This window comes from Phacochoerus africanus, chromosome 15 (genome assembly GCF_016906955.1).
Source record: "Phacochoerus africanus isolate WHEZ1 chromosome 15, ROS_Pafr_v1, whole genome shotgun sequence".
Classification (NCBI taxonomy): Eukaryota; Metazoa; Chordata; class Mammalia; order Artiodactyla; family Suidae; genus Phacochoerus; species Phacochoerus africanus.
In genome coordinates this window covers 123,122,329-123,144,216 of record NC_062558.1, presented here as the reverse complement: position 1 = coordinate 123,144,216, position 21,888 = coordinate 123,122,329, and the positions used below count along the sequence as shown (strand labels likewise).

At 43.7% G+C, this 21,888-nt stretch overlaps 1 protein-coding gene across 2 annotated transcripts in view; it reads right to left on the bottom strand.

The window, feature by feature from the left end:
- Positions 1-221: 221 nt before the first annotated feature.
- Positions 222-21,888, bottom strand: part of ACSL5 (acyl-CoA synthetase long chain family member 5) — a 48,673-nt gene continuing 27,006 nt past the window's right edge. For both annotated transcript variants that reach the window (XM_047759898.1, XM_047759899.1), the window contains exons 4-22: positions 19,565-19,629; positions 19,334-19,435; positions 17,100-17,199; positions 15,669-15,847; positions 14,640-14,672; positions 14,500-14,551; positions 13,383-13,456; positions 12,988-13,065; positions 11,562-11,696; positions 9,911-10,045; positions 9,286-9,381; positions 6,495-6,567; positions 6,131-6,219; positions 5,724-5,840; positions 3,844-3,987; positions 3,126-3,227; positions 2,295-2,366; positions 1,770-1,916; positions 222-503 (exon numbers count right to left, since the gene is read on the bottom strand). In XM_047759898.1, coding sequence (XP_047615854.1) covers positions 1,776-1,916; positions 2,295-2,366; positions 3,126-3,227; positions 3,844-3,987; positions 5,724-5,840; positions 6,131-6,219; positions 6,495-6,567; positions 9,286-9,381; positions 9,911-10,045; positions 11,562-11,696; positions 12,988-13,065; positions 13,383-13,456; positions 14,500-14,551; positions 14,640-14,672; positions 15,669-15,847; positions 17,100-17,199; positions 19,334-19,435; positions 19,565-19,629 — 1,787 coding nt within the window. In that variant the 3' untranslated portion in view covers positions 222-503; positions 1,770-1,775. The remainder of the gene's footprint in view (positions 504-1,769; positions 1,917-2,294; positions 2,367-3,125; positions 3,228-3,843; positions 3,988-5,723; positions 5,841-6,130; positions 6,220-6,494; positions 6,568-9,285; positions 9,382-9,910; positions 10,046-11,561; positions 11,697-12,987; positions 13,066-13,382; positions 13,457-14,499; positions 14,552-14,639; positions 14,673-15,668; positions 15,848-17,099; positions 17,200-19,333; positions 19,436-19,564; positions 19,630-21,888) is intronic.

Genomic DNA, 21,888 nt, shown 5'->3' with positions numbered 1-21,888 from the left:
AATCACCTGGGGACCTTTTAAAAATCCTGATGCCCAGACTATACCCCTGACCACGTTAATCAGAATCCCTGAAGTGTCACCCAGGCATCAGTATCTTTTTAAACTCCCAGGTAATTCTAGTGAGTAGCCCAGTTTGAGAACCACTAGCTTTCGTGATTGTTCAGAGGCCCTTGTCTAATTCTGATTCTCATCGTGGTCTGTGAGGAAACACACACCACAACTTCAGTTACCCACAATAGTTTATTTTAAACGCTCTACACTTACAAGTGGAAGCAACACGTGTTGAATGGGGGTGAGTTACAGCAGGCACCAGAGTCCAGGGGAGGAAAGTCCAGTCAGTTCCTTCCCGGCAGACAAGCCTGTGGTGTGGGCTGCGTGCTTGTCCGTGAGTCTCTGTTTCCAATTCAGGGCAGCTTAACTCAGTGCTTTGCTTGATTCACTGGAAGAGTGCGCTTAACATGAGTTTCAACTCCTTCCCCTATAGCTTCCAGATCAGCAGCAAACTGTTGGGAACAGAGTCAGTCACCAGATATACTGTAGAAAACACTTCTAGAACAATCTTTTTGACAAAATGTCATAGGCCCAGTTGTTTTTTTTTTTTTTTTGTCTTTTGTTGTTGTTGTTGCTATCTCTTGGGCCGCTCCCGTGGCATATGGAGGTTCCCAGGCTAGGGGTTGAATCGGAGCTGTAGCCACCGGCCTACGCCAGAGCCACAGCAATGCGGGATCCGAGCCGCCTCTGCGACCTACACCACAGCTCACGGCAACGCCGGATCGTCAACCCACTGAGCAAGGGCAGGGACCGAACCCGCAACCTCATGGTTCCTAGTCGGATTCGTTAACCACTGCGCCACGACGGGAACTCCAGGCCCAGTTTTTTAATTCTTCCAAGTCAGAGAAACAAGGAAGTTTAGGAAATATTCAGTGTGAACTATTCAAACTTTTCCCTTCTGTACACAGACTTCAGTTGACACAGAAGTACATAGAAGAAATTTGTCTCACAGATAGGATTAATATTAGTTAAAATGCAACTTAAAATTTTAGTGATTTTTGTGGAAACGTTGGAAAACCTGAACTACAAACAGCTTTAAACACTGGAAGGCCTTAGTGTTGAGATTGTCAATAAGTTTACTATAAAACAGGAGGTCCCAAAGGGTCACTTTGGCACTTGAACTAGTTATCACTTATAAAGGTTAGAGATCACAAGGAAGAAACAAAGATACAAATGGACCTGGAAGAAAGGTATCTTTTTTTTTTTTTTTTGTCATTTTAGGGCTGCACCCGCAACACATGGAAGTTCCCAGGCTTGGGGTCCAATCAGAGCTGGAGCCGCTGGCCTACACCACAGTCACAGCAATGTGGGATCCAAGCTGCATCTGCGACCTACACCACAGCTCACGGCAACACTGGATCCCTAACCCACTGAGCAAGGCCGGGGATTGAACCCGTGTCCTCATGGATGATAGTTGGGTTGGTTAGCCAATGAGCCACTATGGGAGCTCCGAAGAAAGGCATCTTGATAAAAGTAGCCCTGAAACCTAAATGTCAGCAACATTTAAGATGGGAAAGACAAGATTTGTTTAGTTCAGGGCTAAGCTTCCACATGGTAAGTCTCTCACTAGTATTTTTTAAAAATCCTAAAATTATGGTTTTATAATTTAGTAGGTAAAACAACAGACAGAAGGAGACAAAAAAAATGAACCTAAAATTAGTTTTTATTCCACATTCCCACAAGGCAGGCTACCTCTGGGCCTTTTTCACCATAAATACCTTAAGCTACTCCTGCGTGTTCTCATACAGACTGTCGATTTGAGTGCGAAAGTACTTGAAGAGCTCTCCCCGCTTTGCTTTCAAGGTTGGTGTCAAAAGCCCATTTTTGATGGAAAATGGCTCTGGATGAAGATAGATGCGTTTGACCTGGAAGAGGAGGTGCACACGTACACATGCGGTTGTTAGTGATTTGGACTGTTCTGCAGAGCCCTCTAGATGCTATGTGAAGAGCCCTAAAGAATATTTCCCCCTATGAAAGAGGGGTTGATGAAGCAGGACAGTAAAGAGAATAGTAATGTGTGCCCATTCTCACACACTTTCTCACTAATGTGGGAGAGGAGTGAGTGGAGGAGAATGAACAATGGACAGCAGGAAGGGACGGTGCGGGTCAGTGCAAAGATCACTGCCATCTGTCGTTAATGGGGTAATGGCACCTCTAAAATCAGTACTTCAGAAACTGTTAAAGGCAAACTTTCAACTTTCTGGTAGGACTTGAGAGGGCAGGATAACATCGGTAGTACATACCTGCTCAAAGGATTTAAGGCCAGCTTCTTTCCCAGTTCGCAGCAAGTCTTCTAAAATGGCTTCCTTTACAACCTAAGAATATACAATACCTTAAAGTGTGGCTGTTGGAAAAGAGCTTGAAGGAGAAAGGCTGAGCATGAACCAGTTTGAAATGCCTACAAAGCTTGTCAGGATAAAAAGCGCAGGATGGCAGAGTATGTGTATCCACATGTGATGACTAAATGCTGCTCACAGAAAAAAATTGAGGGAGTTCCCGTTGTGGCACAGTGGAAATGAATTCAACTGGTATCCATGAGGATGTGGGTTCGATCCCTGGCTTCAGTAAGCGGGTCAGGGATCCTGCATTGCCTGATGTACGTCACTGATGTGGCATACGTCAGCGATGTGGCTCGGATCCCGAGTTGCTGTGGCTGTAGCCTAAGCCAGCAGTTGCAGCTCTGTTTCAACTCCTGGCCTGGGAATTTCCACAAGCCATGGGTGTGGCCCTAAAAAGCAAAAGAAAGAAAAAAAAAGACAAGACAAAAACTGAAAAGAAAAGGCAAATCTAAATGGTAACAGGTTTTTGCTGGATGGTATTTTTAAATTTTCTATTTTCCAATTATTTTTTTCCACAAAGCTCACGTTACTATAGACAGAACAGGAGGTTTGGTGGTGGTTACTTTTAAACTCCCCATCCCATCCTCCAGTCTCATGAGACCAGCCAATCCACACTCAGCAAGGGTCTGTTCTTCCAAAGAGGAGGTGCTAGGAAGCTGTGGTGCCCAAGCTGGGGGCCACCCCCTCCCACGATGGGTCCATGAGTGTGCATGAGCCTCCCTAAGTGAAACTTACCTGGTTTTGGCACAGATCTTCAAAAGAGCCCTTCACCCCAAGCTTGGCTGCAAATGAGGGAAGTACGTCAGGGTCAGGCACCACCACTCCCACTAGGAATGACTGTGGAAAGGAAACAGGCATGGGAACTAGCAGGGCACTGCCCCAGAGCGAGGAAAGAAAGCAGCCTTCCATCTTCCATCTTCCTAATATACGCTGTTCCCCAACCCCTCAAATTCAGTGCTAGCATCCTTCTCTTTTCTCACCATGGATTCCAAATCCCCGTGGAACTCCAATCCCATTTTCCCACTTAAGCGGTGCTCAGTATTTAAGCTTACCGCATCTCTGGCCTGTTCATGGCAACCCGCCCCCCACTCCCAAGAAGCTGCATTTAAGCACAGTATGTATAAAAGTTTGTGCCAGAGGAATTCCTGTTGGTTGTAGTAGAAACTAAGTGCACTGTAGGGCTCTTTTTTTTTTTTTTTTTTTTACTGAATGGCTACCCTTTAGTATAACTTTCAGCAATTTTACTGACTTAACAGAGTTTATCATAGTTTCAGAAAAATTTTTTTCATTCATATTGCCTTATTAGAAGTTTGGAGCATGGTTTCACTTCATTTTTTCACTTCTGAGTTTTATAAGCTCAGATCTCATCCATCTACCTACATAGATTTCCTATAGCCACAGAAGTTGGTAGGATCTTTGTCTGAAACTAGCTCTTGTTAAAACAGTACATTACCTGCAAGCTTTCCCCATGCACAAAAATTTGTGACACTGGACCACTCCTGATGTAGATACTTTCTATCTTCTCTGGAGTAATATATTCTCCTTGAGCTAGCTTGAAAATGTTCTTTTTTCTGTCAATGATCTTCAGTGTTCCATTCTATAGAAGACAAAGATACAAGAGCAGCAATGGCTGATGTCAGTGGAGAGAGGTAAATCAGAGGTCTCTTCCGTCTTTAAACTTGACTTCTCCATTGACTCTTGAGCAGTTTTTCATTTCTCTTTCTTTGACTTGGGGAAAGGGGTTGGGGGGAGCAGCTTTCCACAAAACCTGTCTGTATTGCTTGTATTTGTGAAGAGTCAACAGGCAGCCTTGGAAAAAGTCCCTGGGACCCACTGGGATTATGTAAATGGTTGCCTCTTCCAACAAAGAAATTTCGCAGCTGTGAATTTCCAATTATTCCATTTCCAGAACTCTTGGGAATAGGGAAGGTGTTATCTTTTATTAAGACTTGGGTTAGATCGCCCTGCCCTTTACTCCCTTTTCAGCAAACTTCCTGTTAGGTCTGGGAGCAGTCTATACAGCTAGCTGCACTGTGCACTGCTAATCAAGCAAGTCAGTGATGTGCTTGTTAGGTCAGAAGCCAGGCTGGGGAAAGCTCTCTGACCAGCCACCGGAGGTCACTTGCAGCTTCATTTCTCTGGACTAATTGGTCTGAGGCGCTTCGTTAGGTTTTTAGGGATTTGAATTGTAGAATTGGGACCAGTGGCAAATACAGTCCACATGGTCACACTCTAAATAGGGCAATACACTGAACTAACCCTGGAACCATCAACAAGGCCAACCCAAGAAGTTTAACCTGGAGTTCCCGTCGTGGCTCAGCGGAAATGAAGCTGACTAGTATCCATAAGGACCCACTGGCCTTGCTCAGTGGGTTAAGGATCCAGCATTGCCGTGACCTATGGTGTAGGTTGTTGATGTGGCTCAGATCTGGCATTGCTGTGGCTGTGGAGGAGGCCAGTGGCTGCAGCTCCGATTTGACCCCTAGCCTGGGAACTTCCGTATGCCGAAGGTGCAGCCCTAAAAAGACCAAAAAACATATATAATATGTAAAGTTTAACCTAATTGACATTATTTGAAAGTGATTAATAAGGCTCAACCCTTTATAACTCCACTGTGAGAACACATTTATCTATTGCCTACATTGTAGGTTTATTAGAGCAGAGAATTCTTGTTATACAGAAATAGATATGTTACCAAAATACCACTAGACCCAAATCCGTGAAATAGACCACAAGGACCAGTGTTCCTGAGGTCTCTCTGTCAAACATTCCCAGAATATCACTTAAATCTTGAAAATACTGAGCAAGAAGGGAGCCTTAAATCTCCTTACATTCCCACACCTCCAGGATATAATAGACAAAAAATTTTCAAAGAGGAGAGCTCTTGGAAAATCCCCCATTGGGCTTCTAAATCTCCATCATTACCATGCAATAATTATCTCTCTTAGAAAAACAGATGGAGTTGACAGAGACTACTCGCTGCTGATTGTCAAAGTCTTAGTGTCTTCCCCCATGAAGGGCTGCGAAGGTCACTGAGAAGCAAAAACTAGCCTCTGCATACGTCTAGTTTAGAAATCCTGCATTGTCATTTTGATATGTCTCTCTGTATTAAATGGAAAGCAATGTATCCCTTTGAAACTCATAAAAGGCAGATGCTATAGGCCCATGGAATAATCAAATCACGATTTCTGCCTTGAGAAAAGTAAAAAACAAACAACAACAACAAAACAGACTGCTACACTTCTTCTTTGGAAAAGTCACCTAATTTTCCTTTGTCTGAGCAAATCTATTCCATTGTCAAGGGACTCCCCACAATTTTAAAGAAACACCCACCGGGAGCCAGCGACCAATGTCCCCTGTGTGAACCCAGCCGTCCTTGTCCAAGACTTCCTCTGTCTTCTCTGGTTCCTTCAAGTATCCCTTGAACACATTAATGCCCTTGATGCAGATCTGCATGTGAGATAGTACAAAGGCTGATGATAGTAGCAAAGGCTGCCACCCCAGCACAAACACCAGCTCCCACCTTACATCATTGGATGGTTTCCACTATAGCATGAAGAGCACCAGATTTTAATCCCCAATGTGGGGGATGAGAAAGGTAGGTTTAGAGACATTCAGTTCCTTGCTACATACAGATCTCAAGAATCCAACCCACGCCTGCTCACAATTGCGTACGTTTTCTGATACAAACATCCCTACCGTGATTGCCTGGAAGTGACTGCTGGGCACAGCCTACCCACCTCTCCTTCATTGTTCACCGAATAGTAGTTCATGTCAGCTACATCTGCCAGCTTCACATGGTTGCAATCTAGGGGGACCCCAACATGGCCTAGAACACACCACACCAAGTCAGCCAGGATACAATGAAACGGCGATGATTCCAGCCATAGTTCAGAGATATTTATGGATTGAGTCTCAAAGAATAAAACCACAAAGTCATCTGCCACCAATGCTGGACAGCCAAGATAAGAAAGACTGGACCAAAACTTAAGTTGGGCATCTGCCACATTCATTCAGAGCATTGAAGTTATCTCAACTTCTAAGTCCTGGTTCAGATAGAACCTTCTCGAAACTACTGCACCTCCTGCCCAGGATTCAACCTACCTGATGTCCAGTCCCCAGGTGACGTAAGTGTACAGCCACCACTGCATTCCGTTTGGCCATAAGCTTCAAACACCTGCACAAACCAAAAAAGGGCTTTGAGACCTAAGAGAGCAGGAGCTGGCTATGCCCTATAGCAAGACACTGCCTAATACCTTGAATTCATGTCCGAGCTGTTAAGTCTTTACAACTGTGAATTCACTCAAAACTCAGAAGGGTCCAGAAATAGGCCAGCGTATGGAAACTTATGCTATTCTTTGGGAAATGTGGCATTTCAAGCTGATGGGGAAATGCGAGTTATTCACTAAGTGATGTGCAATTCAAAGGCAACTGGACTTGAACCTGAGCAGTGGAGCATTCCTGAGGTGCTGAAGAAAGTGAATAGGGTTTTTTAAGGGAAATAGCTGTGGTATAGAATGGGGGTTGGCAAACGTTTTCTATATAGAACCAGATAGTAGATATTTTTTAATTTGTGAGCCATATGTTCTCTTTTTCATCTGCTTGCCTCTGCCAGTGTAGCCCCAAAGCAGCAGTAGGCAATATGTAAATGCAAGGGTATGGCTGTGTTCCACTAAACGTTTGCTTATATATACAGGCAGTGGGCCAGATTTGGCCCATGCTGCAGTTTGCCAACTCCTGGTAAAGGATAGTCTTGGCTGGAGAGAGGCCATGGAGGGAAACAAGTGCTGCAGCAGGGCTGTGCCCTGTCAGAGGCGGAGGTGGTAGAGAAGGGGAGGAGGGCATTTCTGGAAGGGGTGTGGCAATAGGAGTGTCTAACCTGTGGTTTTAGGAACTGAGGGAAAGGAATGTTTTTAGAATGGCCAAGAGGATGCTGGTTTGAAAGACCAGAGGGATTAGAATCAATTCGGAATTTATGTAGGCATCCGTCCGTGCACATAGGAGATACTGTGCGGGCAAGGCTGTCTGTTTCATTCATGCTGTACGTGTTGGCTGAATGAATAAACTAGTTAAACAGTTGGGGGTAAAAAATGAGACAATATCCATGCCCAAGCCCTTGTACTAAATTACGGTGGAAAGAATGAAAATAGACACAAAATACTGAAGGTTAGGAAGGCCTGTCTAAACTATTTTTAAAAAACACGCATAGAAAAGATGGCATTCCCACTGTGGCGCAAAAAAGATGGGTGGCATCTTGGGAGCAATGGGACACAGGTTCAAACCCTGGCTGGCACCGTATGTTAAAGATCTGGCTTAGGTCCCAAATACGGCTCGCGGTGTCTGATCCCTTGCCTAGGAACTCCATATGCCTCAGGGTGGCCGGAAAAAAAAAAAAGATGAATCTGTTCAATTACATAAACTCTTGAAACTTTATAGAGCCATACACGGAGCAAAAAGATGGGACTAGGAAAAATATTTCTAATACAGCAAAGATTGATGTTATTACTATATGAAAAGCTCTTAGAAAGCAAGGTGAAATAGAACCAGATTATCCTTTGGCCATTTTTCCATAAGGAAGTAAGAGTAATTCATGAAAGAATGCACGTGCCAGAAAGCAACAGAAAACATACTACGTGTTAATGAAAGAAACCAAGTGCATCAAGATTTTCCATGCATCTAATTGGCTAAGATTTGAATGAGTGAAAAAGCCTGTCACTAGCAAGAAAGTGTGGATATCAGGCCTTATGCATTATTTGCAAGAATGTATAAAAAAGGCCTTTTCTGGAGGGAAGTGTTATGATCTACATTAACATGTAAAAAACACATATACTGTGACCTAGTAACCCCCCCTCTCAAGGATTTATCCTAAGTTGATAATTGCATAAATACAAGTATCCTTATCACTTCATTGATTATAACAGAAAAAAAAACCCCAAAATGATAAATTAATGTGTCCATTGTCCATCAATATGATTCTAGTTTATTGGGTACCTTTGATTAAACTTACAAAACCATTAAAATGATGTAGATGTTTATTTGAGAAGGGGCAATGTTGATGGGGCACTGTTGAACAATATTTTAGAACAGAACGAGAGTTCCCGTCATGGCGCGGTGGTTAACGAATCAGACTAGGAACCATGAGGTTGCGGGTTCAATCCCTGGCCTTGCTCAGTGGGTTAAGGATCCGGCGTTGCCATGAGCTGTGGTGTAGGTTGCAGATGCGGCTCGGATCCCGCGTTGCTGTGGCTCTGGTGTAGGCCGGCGGCTATAGCTCCAATTCAACCCCTAGCCTGGGAACCTCCATATGCCTCGGGAGTGGCCAAAAAAAAAAAAAAAAAGAAGAGGATACCACTTTTTAAAAGGTTATACTCCATTTATAATTATTATAAACTACAGAATATATTTCCAATGTTGTGTACTATATCCTTGTAGCTTATTTTAAACCTAATAGTTTGTACCTCTTCCTCCCCTGCCTACTCCCATCTTGCACCTCCACCCCCCCCTCCCCTGACTGGTCACCACTAGTTTGTTCTCTGTCTCTGTGAGTCTGCTTCTTTTTTGTTATATTTGCTAGTTTGTTCTATTTTTAAGATTCTATATAGAAGTTATATCATACAGTATTTGTTTTTTTCTCACTTATTTCACTTAGCATAATGCCCTCCAGGTCCATCCATGTCACTGCAAATGGCAAGATTTCGTTAACACCGATGCCATTTGTGTAAAGGTTTCTGTATACGGCACATACAGAGATGACTAGAAGGATATTTTTCTCTTGATTTTGAGATTTTTGGCTGACTTTCTCTATGGTACTTTTCAGTTGTGTTTTCATTTTTAAATAGTGAACTTTGTGCAAAAAATGAAATACGTTATTGTCAACAAAAAGTGCCTGGCTTACCGGACATCCCATTGCTGCCCGGAAGAACATCAAGACGGGAGAGGAGATGGGGGCAGCTCCAGTGATCATGAAGTGTATCCTCCCACCCAGGCTTTCCTGTTAGTGAAAACAAAAGACCTCCTGAAACCTATGCCCTTGGCTTCAATTTCCTGTGTTGCAAAATGGGGAGAACAGCCCACCTACCCAGTATTATCATAAGAATTAAACTCACACATTTATAAAGCACTTAGAATAGGGTCCGTCATTATGGAAAAGAACCTAAAATGTTAGCTATTACTGCCACCCCCAGCCATAGCTAGGACCAGACTTGCAATTTTTTTTTTAAAAATTTCCTCAGATAATTTATTTTCTTGGACGCTTTAAATTACTCATGATCGCAACAGACCACCTAAGAGAATGAGAATGCTGGAACCTAAGAAAAATCCATTTTCTGCTTTTTGACCAGTTCCCTTCAGTGACAATTCCCTTTTGTCCAAAAGAGACCTGAAGAGGTGAGGGACTACAGGAAGTGTGAAAGTCTGTCCAATTAAAGGGATGCTTAACCCTCAAAGGAAAAACAAAGTATGCTGAGTCAGTGGGCAGCCCAGATTCTTACCTGGCACCATCCATGCTCTACCCAACATACCTGGATCTTTGCGAAGATGAGCTTGTCCCAGAAACTGTCACGTCTGATGACACCCCTTTTCACTTCATTGAATTTACTGGCAATAGCCAAGTTCAACAAGAATTTCTTCAGGGGTGACTTAGCTTCACTTTGTACCTGCAGGGTGACAGCTCCTCTTAGTTGGAAACCTATTGGACATCCTCACCAAGGCCATTCATCAGTGAGCAAGGGATGATGCCACCTCACTTCATAAGGAAGTGGCTTTCATTCATGAACTGATTTGCTGAATCCTGACGACCCCACACGAAGAAAGAAGTGAACTCAGTACATACACACAGAACTCCTGCTCCTCTAGAGTCCTTGTACTTAGCAAACTACTTTGACAATTGAAATAAGTGTATCCTCAAAAGAGAGTCATCATCTGTCTACAAAGTTACATGGGAGTAACTTTGGTTAAAGAGCTCATTAGGTGCCACTGTTAGTGCTTTTGATTTAGTATCATATATATGAATGTAGCATCATAGTAGTACAAAGAAAACATCCCATTGGCCATTTCCGAAGGTTGCTGGGGCACTAGTTCATTATTTTGAAGACTGATAAATAAAGGGGAAATCAAATATTTGTCATGACTTTATGAAAGAATCTCAGCTAATGAATGCAAGAGAAATGCTTAGATTAAGCAAAAAGCACATTTTGGAGTTCCTGCTACAGTACAGTAGGTTAAGAATCCAACTGCAGCGGCTCCAGTCACTGTGTAGGTCATAGCTGTAGCTCAGATTCAACCCCTGCCTGGCCTGGGAACTTCCATATGCCATGAGTGCAGCCATTAAAAAAAAAAAAAAAAAAAAATCAGGAGTTCCCATCATGGCGCAGTGGAAATGAATCCAACTAGGAACCATGGGGTTGCAGGTTCGATCCCTGGCTTTGCTCAGTGGTTAAGCGTTGCTGTGAACTGTGGTGTAGGTCACAGATGAAGCATGCATCTGGTGGCGTTGTGGCTGTGGCGTGGGCCAGTGGCTGCAGCTCTGATTCCACCCCTAGCCAGGGAACCTCCATATGCCGAGGGTGCGGCCCTAAAAAAAAAAAAAAAAAATCATATTTTTCTATCGCTAATGAAAAACGGAGTGGTGATCAATGACAACTAAAACTTTTATGTGGCAGTAGGATTCTGGCCTGACCCCTTTATTAGATATGACTCTGGACAAATTATTTAACCTCCAAGATTTAGTCTAAGTTAGGGATAATAAATGTAGGTATGATTTCCTGGGCTTTTGTAGGAATTAAATGATGGAATGCATATGAATTGTTTACTATGGGGGTGGGGGGAGGGCTGGCACCTGGGCAAGAAGCACACTAACCAGTAAGTGTTAGGAAGTCAGAGTAACAACTGCCCGGTAAGGCAGCAGAATTGTGAGGGGGGCTCCCCAACCTTCTGAATTAATCTCTTTCTCCAGATCACGTCCAGGTAATCTCATCGAGAGGGGGTTTCATTTATTATGGTTTTTCAGGGCTGCATGTGTAAATGTGGCTGTAAGGACATGCTGGTAGGGGTAAGGGGTGGAATTGGTACACATTCCTTAGCAACAGAGAGTCCCTAAGAGTTTTTAGTCAGGCCTAAGCCACAGGCAGTTCTTGCATCTTGGGGCCAGCCCAGCAGAAGCAAGATTAGTACCTTATCATAAATCTTGTTAAGGAGTCGAGGCACCACAGGAAGTAGCGTGGGCTTCAGAGTCTTCATGTCATCAGGCAGCAACTGAATATCTCCTTGGAAGAATCCAACTCTGGCTCCACAAGAGAACATAATAACCTAAAAGCAAAACCAAAAGAAGGTCTCAGAGCCGAAGGACCACAACTGGGTGGAGTTTGTTTGGGACAGAATTGAGGAGGTCCATGATCACTTTTCTCTGTTCAGGTACCTGACAATTCAGGTGCCTAGAACTTTGAGACCCTACCCCCTCGACAGGATGGAAATTCATGTCTGCTGAGGCGGCAGCACAGGTCAGACAGATTGAGAGACTGAAGGCCCACCTCTCCCCCAGCCACAGCTCTGGGCCGGGATCCAAGGCATCATCCTCTGTCAGTCTGTTATGAAGCACTAAGGAAAAAACACTGCCAATCAAACCAGAACATACCTACAGTTGTAAGAACATCTCAATTTCAGAAATGGTAAAATGTGAAAAAATACGCTTATCAGAAGTGATATTTTGTTAGCCAGATACCAACACTTTTAGCCCAAAGAACTGGATCTTCCATTGGCATTTCATGCATCAATAGATAAGCTAATTAAAGAGGTATTTTAAACAGGGAGCAGAGAAAGGATTTTCTGATCTATATTAACACCAGTGTTTTTGCTTTCAGTTCTCAAATCAGCCTCAGAATAGCCTGAAAAGCTTGCCATCCACTCCCAAAAGGCCAGCTCTTCCCCCAGCACAGGCACAACCCTGAACAGCTCCACCTTACACACTCTGGATACCTTACCTAGATCAAATGCTCATTCTCTTCCCCAATGTAAAGAACTTCCTTTTCTCTAACCCTAGATATTTTCAAAAAGTCTAACATCAGACTTCCCACTGTGGCTCAACCTAACATAGTTTCTGTGAGGATGTGGGTTCAATCCCTGGCCTCGCTCAGTGGACTAAAGACCCGGTGTTGATGCAAACTGCAGCATAGGCGGCAAATGCTAAGGATCAGGTGTTGCTATTACTGAGCCGCAGGCCAGCAGCTGCAACTCCAATTTGATCCCTAGACTGGGAACTTTAATAGGTCCCAGAAGAAAAAATCTAACCCAAATAAAAGAAAAAAAAGAAATGATGCCTCATATTCCTGCTCAGAACTAGAGGTAGATAATAAGCTCCTGGCCATGAGTTCCCCGGACTTGCAGGCACCTGTGTGAGGCAGGAGCAAGCATCTTCCCCATTGTGCACACACACACTCAGCAGAGAAGGCTTGGCAGCAGGTTAAGGGTGATGCCAAGATTAGAACTCCCTTCACATTAGAGAAAGGAGTGTAAATGTTGCAGAGCTGCCTTTGGAATCAACATAGGACTAGCAAGTCAGGACCCTCTTCTCATACACCTGCTAGGAATATAGGCTCCTTACCTGTATGATCCTATCAAACATATGAGCCAAGGGGAGGTAGGATATGGACACGTCCTCAGGGGTGGGCTGAAAAGTGTACTGTAGATCAGGGAAGGGAAAGGAGACAACAATGGATTAATGCCAACTTTTTCCTCCAAAGAAGATTTAAACACTACTTTCTAGTACTGCCACATACAGTTGTGCAGGTGTGCACTGCACAACTCTGGGGGGTGCCCTAATTACACTGAGTGTAGAGATCTATAGTGACCCTAGAAGAGCAAAATTCCAAAGATGCACTAGTATTTGCCCATACTTGGGGCTTTGACCTGGTTCTTTCCTCTCTGCCTCTTCTAACTTTAAAATCTTATAACAGATTCACATTTCAACAGGGGCTTCTTTTTCAGTCGACCACTGACCTCCAGACGTTTGAGAAAAGAAGCAGCATTTGAAACAATATTTTGATGGGTTATCATGGCTCCTTTGGGGTCACCTATAGGAAATAAGAGGTGGAAAAATCTGTTATATGGCTGACAGGTAGCCTTTGGAATTGAAATAAAAAGCTACAGGGGAGTTCCCATCGTGGCACAGCAGAAACAAATCTGACTAGGAACCATGAGGTTGTGGGTTCGATTCCTGGCCTTGCTCAGTGGGTTAAAGATCTGGCATTGCTGTGAGCTGTGGTGTAGGTCGCAGATGTGACTCAGATCCCGCATTGCTGTGGCTGTGGTCTAGACCGGCGGCTACAGCTCCAATTGGACCCATAGCCTGGGAACCTCCATGTGCTGCGGGAGCGGCCCAAAGAAATAGCAAAAAAAGACAAAAAAAAAAGAAAGACAAAAATCCAAAGCTACATTTGATTGGTCCTGTTCCAGGGAGCCAAGTGCTCCTTCTGTCACTGTGTCTTTTTATGAATGGTGTATGACTCTGTTTATGAAACATTGAGGCCCCTGGGGATTCCACTGCTGACAGCATTATGAGCTGTCTACCACCAGAGAGGACACAGTTACAATCTCAGCAACACAGTCCAAAAGAAAGCCAAGTAGCCCCCCACCTTGAGCTGTTTTTATGTTTAAGAATTCAGATCTAACAATATTCGTTAACCATGACATTATAAACCAGGCACAATGGAATGGGTGTAACTAGGTCCTCACAGGTCACATTGAAATTTGTTGAGAGTTCTGATAGCTAGGTAGCTCTACAGGGGAGAAAGAGGAACTATCACTGGGCCACCTTGATTGAGTGAAACCATTCCAGTAGGTCAAATGGAGAGAGTGATGGGATGGGGTAGAAAGTGGACTTTCTGATATCTTTCTGAAATCCATAGCATGAAAACACCTTCCAGCATTTTCAATGAAGTCTGTGTGCTTAGGCTTAGGTTTTTCCATGTGGGCCTCCATACTCAGACGTCTTAGATTAGAAGCCCCTGAGTACAAGGGTATTATAAGGTATATTTATCAGCCTATCAGTGGTCAGTGACTCAAGCCATGTTTTTGGCTGGCCAGAGGCCTCTGGAGCGGCTTCCTGGGCACTGACCTGTGGTCCCACTGGTGAAGCAGACGATGCTCAGATCTTCTGGTGAAGGAGGCTGGAGGGGGAAGCACAAGGGCTTAGTCTGCTGTGAGCTTTGAAAGTTGAATATGACAAGCCTTAAATTCTGGCAAAGGAAAACTTACCACAGGTTTTCTGAAGTTCTCTTTTCCTATGTTCTGCATGAACAGAAAGTCAAGAAAGAAAGATATTCATTGAGATGGAGAGTCCCAGGACAAACACAGCCCTCCCTTTCCATTTTGCATGGGAACACCTCTGTGGGAATACAATCAAAATTCCAACCCAGATCAAGCCCAGAAGCCTATATTCAGGCACAATGAAAACCACGGGGAAGAGCGTAAGTTTTCTCTGGAACACCAATTCAAGAAGCTAAATCCCAAAGTCCAAATTTCCCATCATAGTCTTAAGAGTCAGTCATCTAGGACCACGCCTAATCCTTTTTCTTTTCTTTTTAGGGCCACACCCATGTGGAAGCTCCTGGGGGGCCAGGTGCTGAATCCAAGCCACAGCTGTGACCTACACCAGAGCTGCAGCAACACTGGATCCTTTAACCCATGGTGCTGGGCCAGGGATGGAACCCGTACCTCTGCAGGGACCTGAGCCACTGCAGTCAGATTCTTAACCCACTGTGCCACAGCTGGAACTCCATGGCCAAATCTTCTTGACTAATATGAAGAATTGACCTTTCAGGGCTTACTACATAGCAGTTACTGTCCTGAGCACTTTATAGATAGCCTCTCATTTAACTCTTTAGAGCTCCTCTGTGAGGTAGGGACTATTTCATCCCCATTTTACAGAGTCGGGGGGGGGCGAAGAAGATGTGAAATAATTGGCCCAAAGTCACCAACAAATGGACGTGAAGCTGGAATGCAAACCTAGGAAGCCTGGGTCCAGCACCATATTCTTAACTAGCTCAGTATTTATAAATTCTCGACTTGGAAGTCTGTGCATCCTGGCTCCGGACCTTCCTCACCCACGAGCATGGTTTCCGAGTTGTCTTGGGGAAAGGATTCTCAAAGCTTCACAGCATGAGTCAAATTTACTCCTCTCCTGCCCCCTCTCCCTGGACAGCGACAGCCTGTGTAGAAGGCCTGCAAGCTGCCCACAGTGTCAGACCTGCCTTCCAGCTGCGGGCTGAGTTTCAGACCCATTACCTCGGCATCAAGCAGGGATAAGATCTCAAGTCCACTTTTCTCCCCTCTCTCCTTCAGGGCATCCTCAAAGGGATCCATGATGATGATCATTTTCAGGCTTGGGATGAGGCCCTTCTCCATATCCTTAATCAGGATCAATGCCTTTTCGGGTTTATCACAGATCACTGTGGCAATCTCAGCTGAAAGCAGAAATTGAGCCAGGGTCACCCTCCTGCTTTGCTGAGTACCTGATTGTCTTATGAGGAGGAAGAGATTTTTAAAAATGTCAAAGCTACTGGGTCCCCAAAGGAGATTATGTCTGTATATCAGATTTCTTTTTTTTTTTTTCCTTTTTAGGGCCACACCCACAGGCATATGGAAGTTCCCAGGCTCGGAGTCGAATCAGAGCTACAGCTGCCAGCCTACGCCACAGCCACAGCAACAATGGATTCAAGCCGCGTCTGCGACCTACACCACAGCTCACAGCAACACCTGATTCTTAACCCACTGAGCAAGGCCAGGGATCGAACCTGCATCCTCATGGATCCTAGTTGGGTTCGTTAACCACTGAGCCATGAAGGGAACTTCCTGTAAATCAGATTTCTAATGTATAAAATCTGAAACATTCCATTGATAAGGAATCAGCTTCACTGAAACAGAAACACTTAGTTTTCTTGCATGCTGCCGACAGTGTAGTTTCTATACAAGCCACAGAATTCCTCCTGCTTGAGAATACAGACATGTATGAATCACTTAGATGTGGTCCTGTCAGCATGTATTTTTTGGGAGTAGGTAGAGTAGGGATTCGAAGGGAATGGAGGGGGCAGGTGAGAATTTTCCTAGACGAGGATTTTATGATTTTTAATGTTAGCATTTGTTTTGATACTTGTTTTCACAAATAGAAAACTTCTGATTATGTCTTTAGTTCAAACAGATCTATGGACTTAACCTATGAATTCTGCAACAGAAAGTAATATTTGGTTTATGTGTTTCTGGTCCATGAAACTTTTGTTTCTCTAACAAGGGCAATTTTTTTCTACAGACTCACCATGGACATTGGTACATGCTGGTTAATTAAGTGTACCGACTTCAGTTTACCAGAATAGGAAATTAAAACAGTGATTTCATACCAGGATAGTCAAAATTGAATGATTTATTTACTCACTCCATGGTCTTTCATCCAGCCTGGCTAGGGAAAATAGTCTTATCACTAAACTATATTATCACACTACGCCACCTTGAAGCATTTCATTGAATCTTCTATATGAATATATCTCTGCCTCATGGGCTTTTTGTAATGTTCCCCCCTACATGATAGCCTAGGCACTACAGGACAAGAAAGACGAGCATTTTTCAGGTCCCAGGATTCCAAGTCTGCTACCAAAAGCAGATCTTGAGGAATTGCTCAGCATCAAGTAAGAATCAAGATAAAATACAGCAGCAAAGGTTTACCTTTGTTGATAGTGAATTTGATGGCCTCTGCTCCCAAGGTTTCATACAAGGGGACAGCTACCATGGAGTATGTGTAACAGGCATACTCAGAGATGGTCCACTGTATGGAGAGAAGTTCAAATAAGGACAGGAGTACACTTTGAAAAGGAAAAGTGTTAATTCAGTCATTTAGTCAACAAATACTTATTTGGTGGCTCTGTGGTAAAAAAAAAAAAAATCACTGTTGTGTCCTAGGGGCTGCTGCTCCTAATGCTATAAAATATGATTAAATAAAGGAGATAAGATAGGCACAGAGACAACTATGAAATGAAGGTAGAGTATGTAAGTTCTATCTCTAAGCGTTCAGGAAAGCATTAGGGAGTCTTAAGAAGGCAGGGCCGGAGTTCCCATCATGGCTCATTGGTTAGTGAATCCGACTAGGAATCATGAGGTTGCGGGTTCGATCCCTGGCCTTCTCAGTGGGTTAAGGATCCGGCATTGCCATGAGCTGTGGTGTAGGTTGCAGACGCGGCTCAGATCCCGAGTTGCTATGACTCTGGCGTAGGCTGGCGGCTACAGCTCCAATTGGACCCCTAGCCTGGGAACCTCCATATGCCACAGGAGCGGTCCAAGAAATGGCAAAAGGACAAAATAAAAAAAAGAAGGCAGGGCCACTCTGAGGCATGGGGGAAGCTATCTGAGACTGCTTTGGGAAGAGTCATGGAAATTGAGCAGGGCTTGGAAGGACTGCTAGGATCTGGTTATGGAGAGGAAGCTAGAGAAGGCATTCGAGGAAGAAGGAAGTGAATGAACAAAGATAGGGCTGCATGACATCATGATATATACCTGAGAGCGCATGAAGAGTGACAGGAAATGAACAGGAAAGGTGGCTCAGAATCTGCTAATGGTGGGCCTTAAATGTCAGTCTTGGTGTTGTGAATGGAATTTTGTTCCCTCCTAAAATTTATGTTGAAGCTCTAACCCCACTGTGATTGCTCTTGTAGATAGTGCCCATGAGGAGGTGACTAAGGTTCGATGAGGTCACAAGGATGGGGCCCTGATCCAGTATAATTTCTGTCCTAGGAAGAGGAAGCAATGCTGAGGATGGCAGAGAAAAAGTCATGTGAGGACACAGCAGGAAGGCAGCTGTCTGCAAGAAGAGAGGCCTCAGGAGAAACCCAGTCTGCAGACACCTTCATCTTGGGCTTCCAGGCTCCAGAACTGTGAGAAAATTAATGTCTGTTGTTTAAGCCACCTGTGTGTGGTATTCTGCTATGGCAGCCCTAGCGGACTGTGGCACTAGGTCTGGTGTGAAGTTCCTGAACCAGAGTTGACTATATCTCTTCTTATTGAGGCCAGGTGTAATGACAATGGAGCCGCAGATTCACCTAAAAGGGTGGCCAGTGCCTCTCAGATTCTCCATTAAGCAACTGGCTCTAGTGAGAGTAGGCCATCCAACCATTCTAAAGCACATGAAGGCTTTCTCTGAGGATACTGGGTCTAATTCCTTTTTTTTAATCTTTTGTCTTTTTAGGGCCGCACCCGTGGCATATGGAGGTTCCCAGGCTAGGGGTCTAATCGGAGCTGTAGCTGCTGGCCTACACCGTAGCCACAGCAACGCCAAATCCAAACTGCACCTGCGACCTACACCACAGCTCATGGCAACGCCAGATCCTTAACCCACTGAGCAAGGCCAGGGATCGAACCCACATTGTTCCTAGTCGGATTCGTTTCCACTGCGCCATGACGGGAACTCCTCTAATTCTTATCTTGAACTTGGAGATAAGTTTAACTGCAATCATCTTCATATCTAAAATTGGCTTTCCACTCACTGCAGAAAGATGGCTACAGCCTATCTCAGTGGCAATGGATGCCTTGATTACTGGTTCAGGTACAATGTGCAAATTCCAGTTCTAATATAAATACACCCCTTTCCACATCATCTTCAAGTTCTTATTTTCCAGGCCCTCATAGCTTCCTTGTTTTCCTCATACAACAGACTGACTTAAAATGACACATAATGGGATACATAAGAGAAGTCCAGTCACCTAGTACACAGCACTAGATATTCAACCAGGATGAAAGAGGTCCTGAAGTGTAATTCTTTCAAGTAAAACGATATTTAAAGAATCTGAGGTCTTTAAACAGCATTGATAAGTCATCCACAAATGTCAGAGTCCTGAATTGGGGGTAGAATTTAAAGATTTTAGACTTAGCCCTGACTCATTTCCTTGAGTTAATTTCAACATGGTTACCTCTGGCCTATTCTGAGCAAAGATGCCAATTAATTCGTCTGGTGATGGCTTGTATCCTTTATGCAAGAGAAAGGAACCCAGGTATTCTGCTCGATCCGATACCTATAAAAGAGAGAGGAAGAGAGAAAGAGAGAGAGAAGAAAAAAAGCAGTCAAGACCCGAAAGAGACCAAGTTAACACAGGATACCACATTAGCAAAAGAATCTATCCAAAATCATGGGTTTGACTTACCTGTTTGTAGGACAACCATTTGTATGGCTGGTTTGGTTTTCTGTATCCCAAGCAAGGCCCATTGTCTAAAAACATAACATTCAAAGAAAATCAGTTCCAGTTGCAAATTCTTTGGACCAGAGAAGGTAAAAAGACAAGATACAAAGGATAAACCCAGTAAGGATGTGAGCTTCTCCTATGCATCAAGAGAATTCGAAGTCAGTAAGTACTTAGTTCCCAAAGGCAGACAGAGCCTTGCAAGCTACATTTGAAACATTTAGGAAATGTTACGAAACAAGAGTGGTTCCATGTTGGAATACATGACCTCCAGGCATTTGGAGAAAGCCATGAATATGGACTAGCCCACATGATGTGAGCCAACAAAAGCCGACAGACAAGTAAACCCACACAGTGCGTATCAGATAATCTTGGACTGAGCTTCCCTACAATAAAAGAAACACATGCTTACGAAAATTTAGGAAAAACTCAAATACGCGTCATCAATAACCTCATCATATTAACACCGTTGTTAACACTGATATTTCCTTTCATACTTCCTTTGCATAGTTTTACAGAGTTAGGTTCATCCCACGTCCATGTTTCGGTATCCTTCTTATATCCTCTGTTTTATATAAATATTCCCCTGTTGTTCTTCTTTACAGAGATTTCAATGGCTTATTATAGCCGAACAACAGAGGGTTCTACTGTATAGGTGAATTTCTCCCATTGTGGGCATTTAGATTGTTTCCAAGACTGACCCCTCAGGTGATGCTATGATCCATATTTTCAAATTGGTCATTTTAAATTTAGAACATTTTCTTAGAGTAGAGCCTCTAAAACAAAGTAACTGGGTTGGGAAGGGCAGCAGGAAGTGGCTGGTCAGGCAGCCCAGGCTTTTGATACCTGGTCCCACGTTGCTTGGTGGAGCAGTTGTGATAATTTGTTTTTCTCCCATCAGCAATATAACAAGTCACAGACATTAAATAGTCTCTTTTTAATGTCTTCTGATTTAATAGCTTTTAAAAGTTATTCTTTTAGTCTCATTTCTTTAACAGCTATTAACGTGGGACCGTTTCCCTTGTTTGTTACGTTTTATTTCCTCTCATAAATCATCTGGTAATGTGCTTTGCCCATTTATATAAGCGTGTCTTCCGAGAGAATGAGATGCATAAAGGACGACAAGAACACACACACGAGGACACATGTGTACTCACACATACATACACTTGCCTTCAATATTTTTACAACTGTGTCTTAACGTTTGACAATAGAAGCATCAAGCCTCTGAACACTGAAACTACTTCACCTTTTTTTAAAAATCAAAAGACGTCTGGGAACATCCACTTACTAAAATAAACAGTAATGTCAACCATAGAAGCCACAGAAGTTATGGTATGAAACTAAAGAAAAATCCTAACTTCAGAGAAACCCCTCCATCAAAGTCACAACACGAATGAGCTATAAATAGAAAATGAGAAGGGAAGGAAATTTTGCAGAGAGGATCTAGCCAAACTGCCGAGAGGAACTAAGGTCTAGCCCAAAGGAAGACTTCAAAGAGAAGGTCACTGGGAATCCTGAGGTGAATCAGTGAACTTCCAGACTACATGATAGAGGGAAATGGAAAGAAAGCAGGAAAGAAGACAGCCACTCTGATTAAAGAGATGTGCAAAAATGAATGAGGAGATTGTCCACAGGAAAGGTTAGGACTTTTTCTTTCTGCTGCATCAGCGACATGTAAGCTCAAGAAGTCAAGTCTTAGACTGAAACTTTCCCTGAAGCCCGACAAGCCCTGCTGTTGGGTGTTCACAGCCATTGCTCCAGCCTAGAGCCTGTACCACTGGTGCTCTACCAATGGGATTTTTTTTTTTTGTAATAACATTAATCACCAGTGATAACTACTATTTATGGAGGGCTTACTCTCTGCTAGGCGTATTAATTCATTGGGTCTTCCCAGTAACTACCATTATCCCCGGTACCAGGAATCACAAAGGGCTGGGGCAGCTTCGAGCTCACTCAGTAAGTGGCAGAGCTGACAAAGGTGGGGAAAACTATACTGCATCTCCTTATTACTTCTGTGTTGATGAAAATACTAGCAGAGGCCCATGGCCAAGGAACAAGCCGTATAATTGGCCCAAAGGGACACCTACTGGGATCTCCTTAAACTCCATGTTCTAATCAGCTTCATTCTGATTAGCTGAAGTCCTGACCAGGCAACAGCCTAGCACATGACTAATTTAGTCAACTTAGATCTTCTTCTGTTCCAAGACATGGCCATCTACAAAGAGCCTGCCCGTTAATGACTTCTTGGAAAAATTGGGGCCCTAAGCTGAGTAGAGTCAAAACTC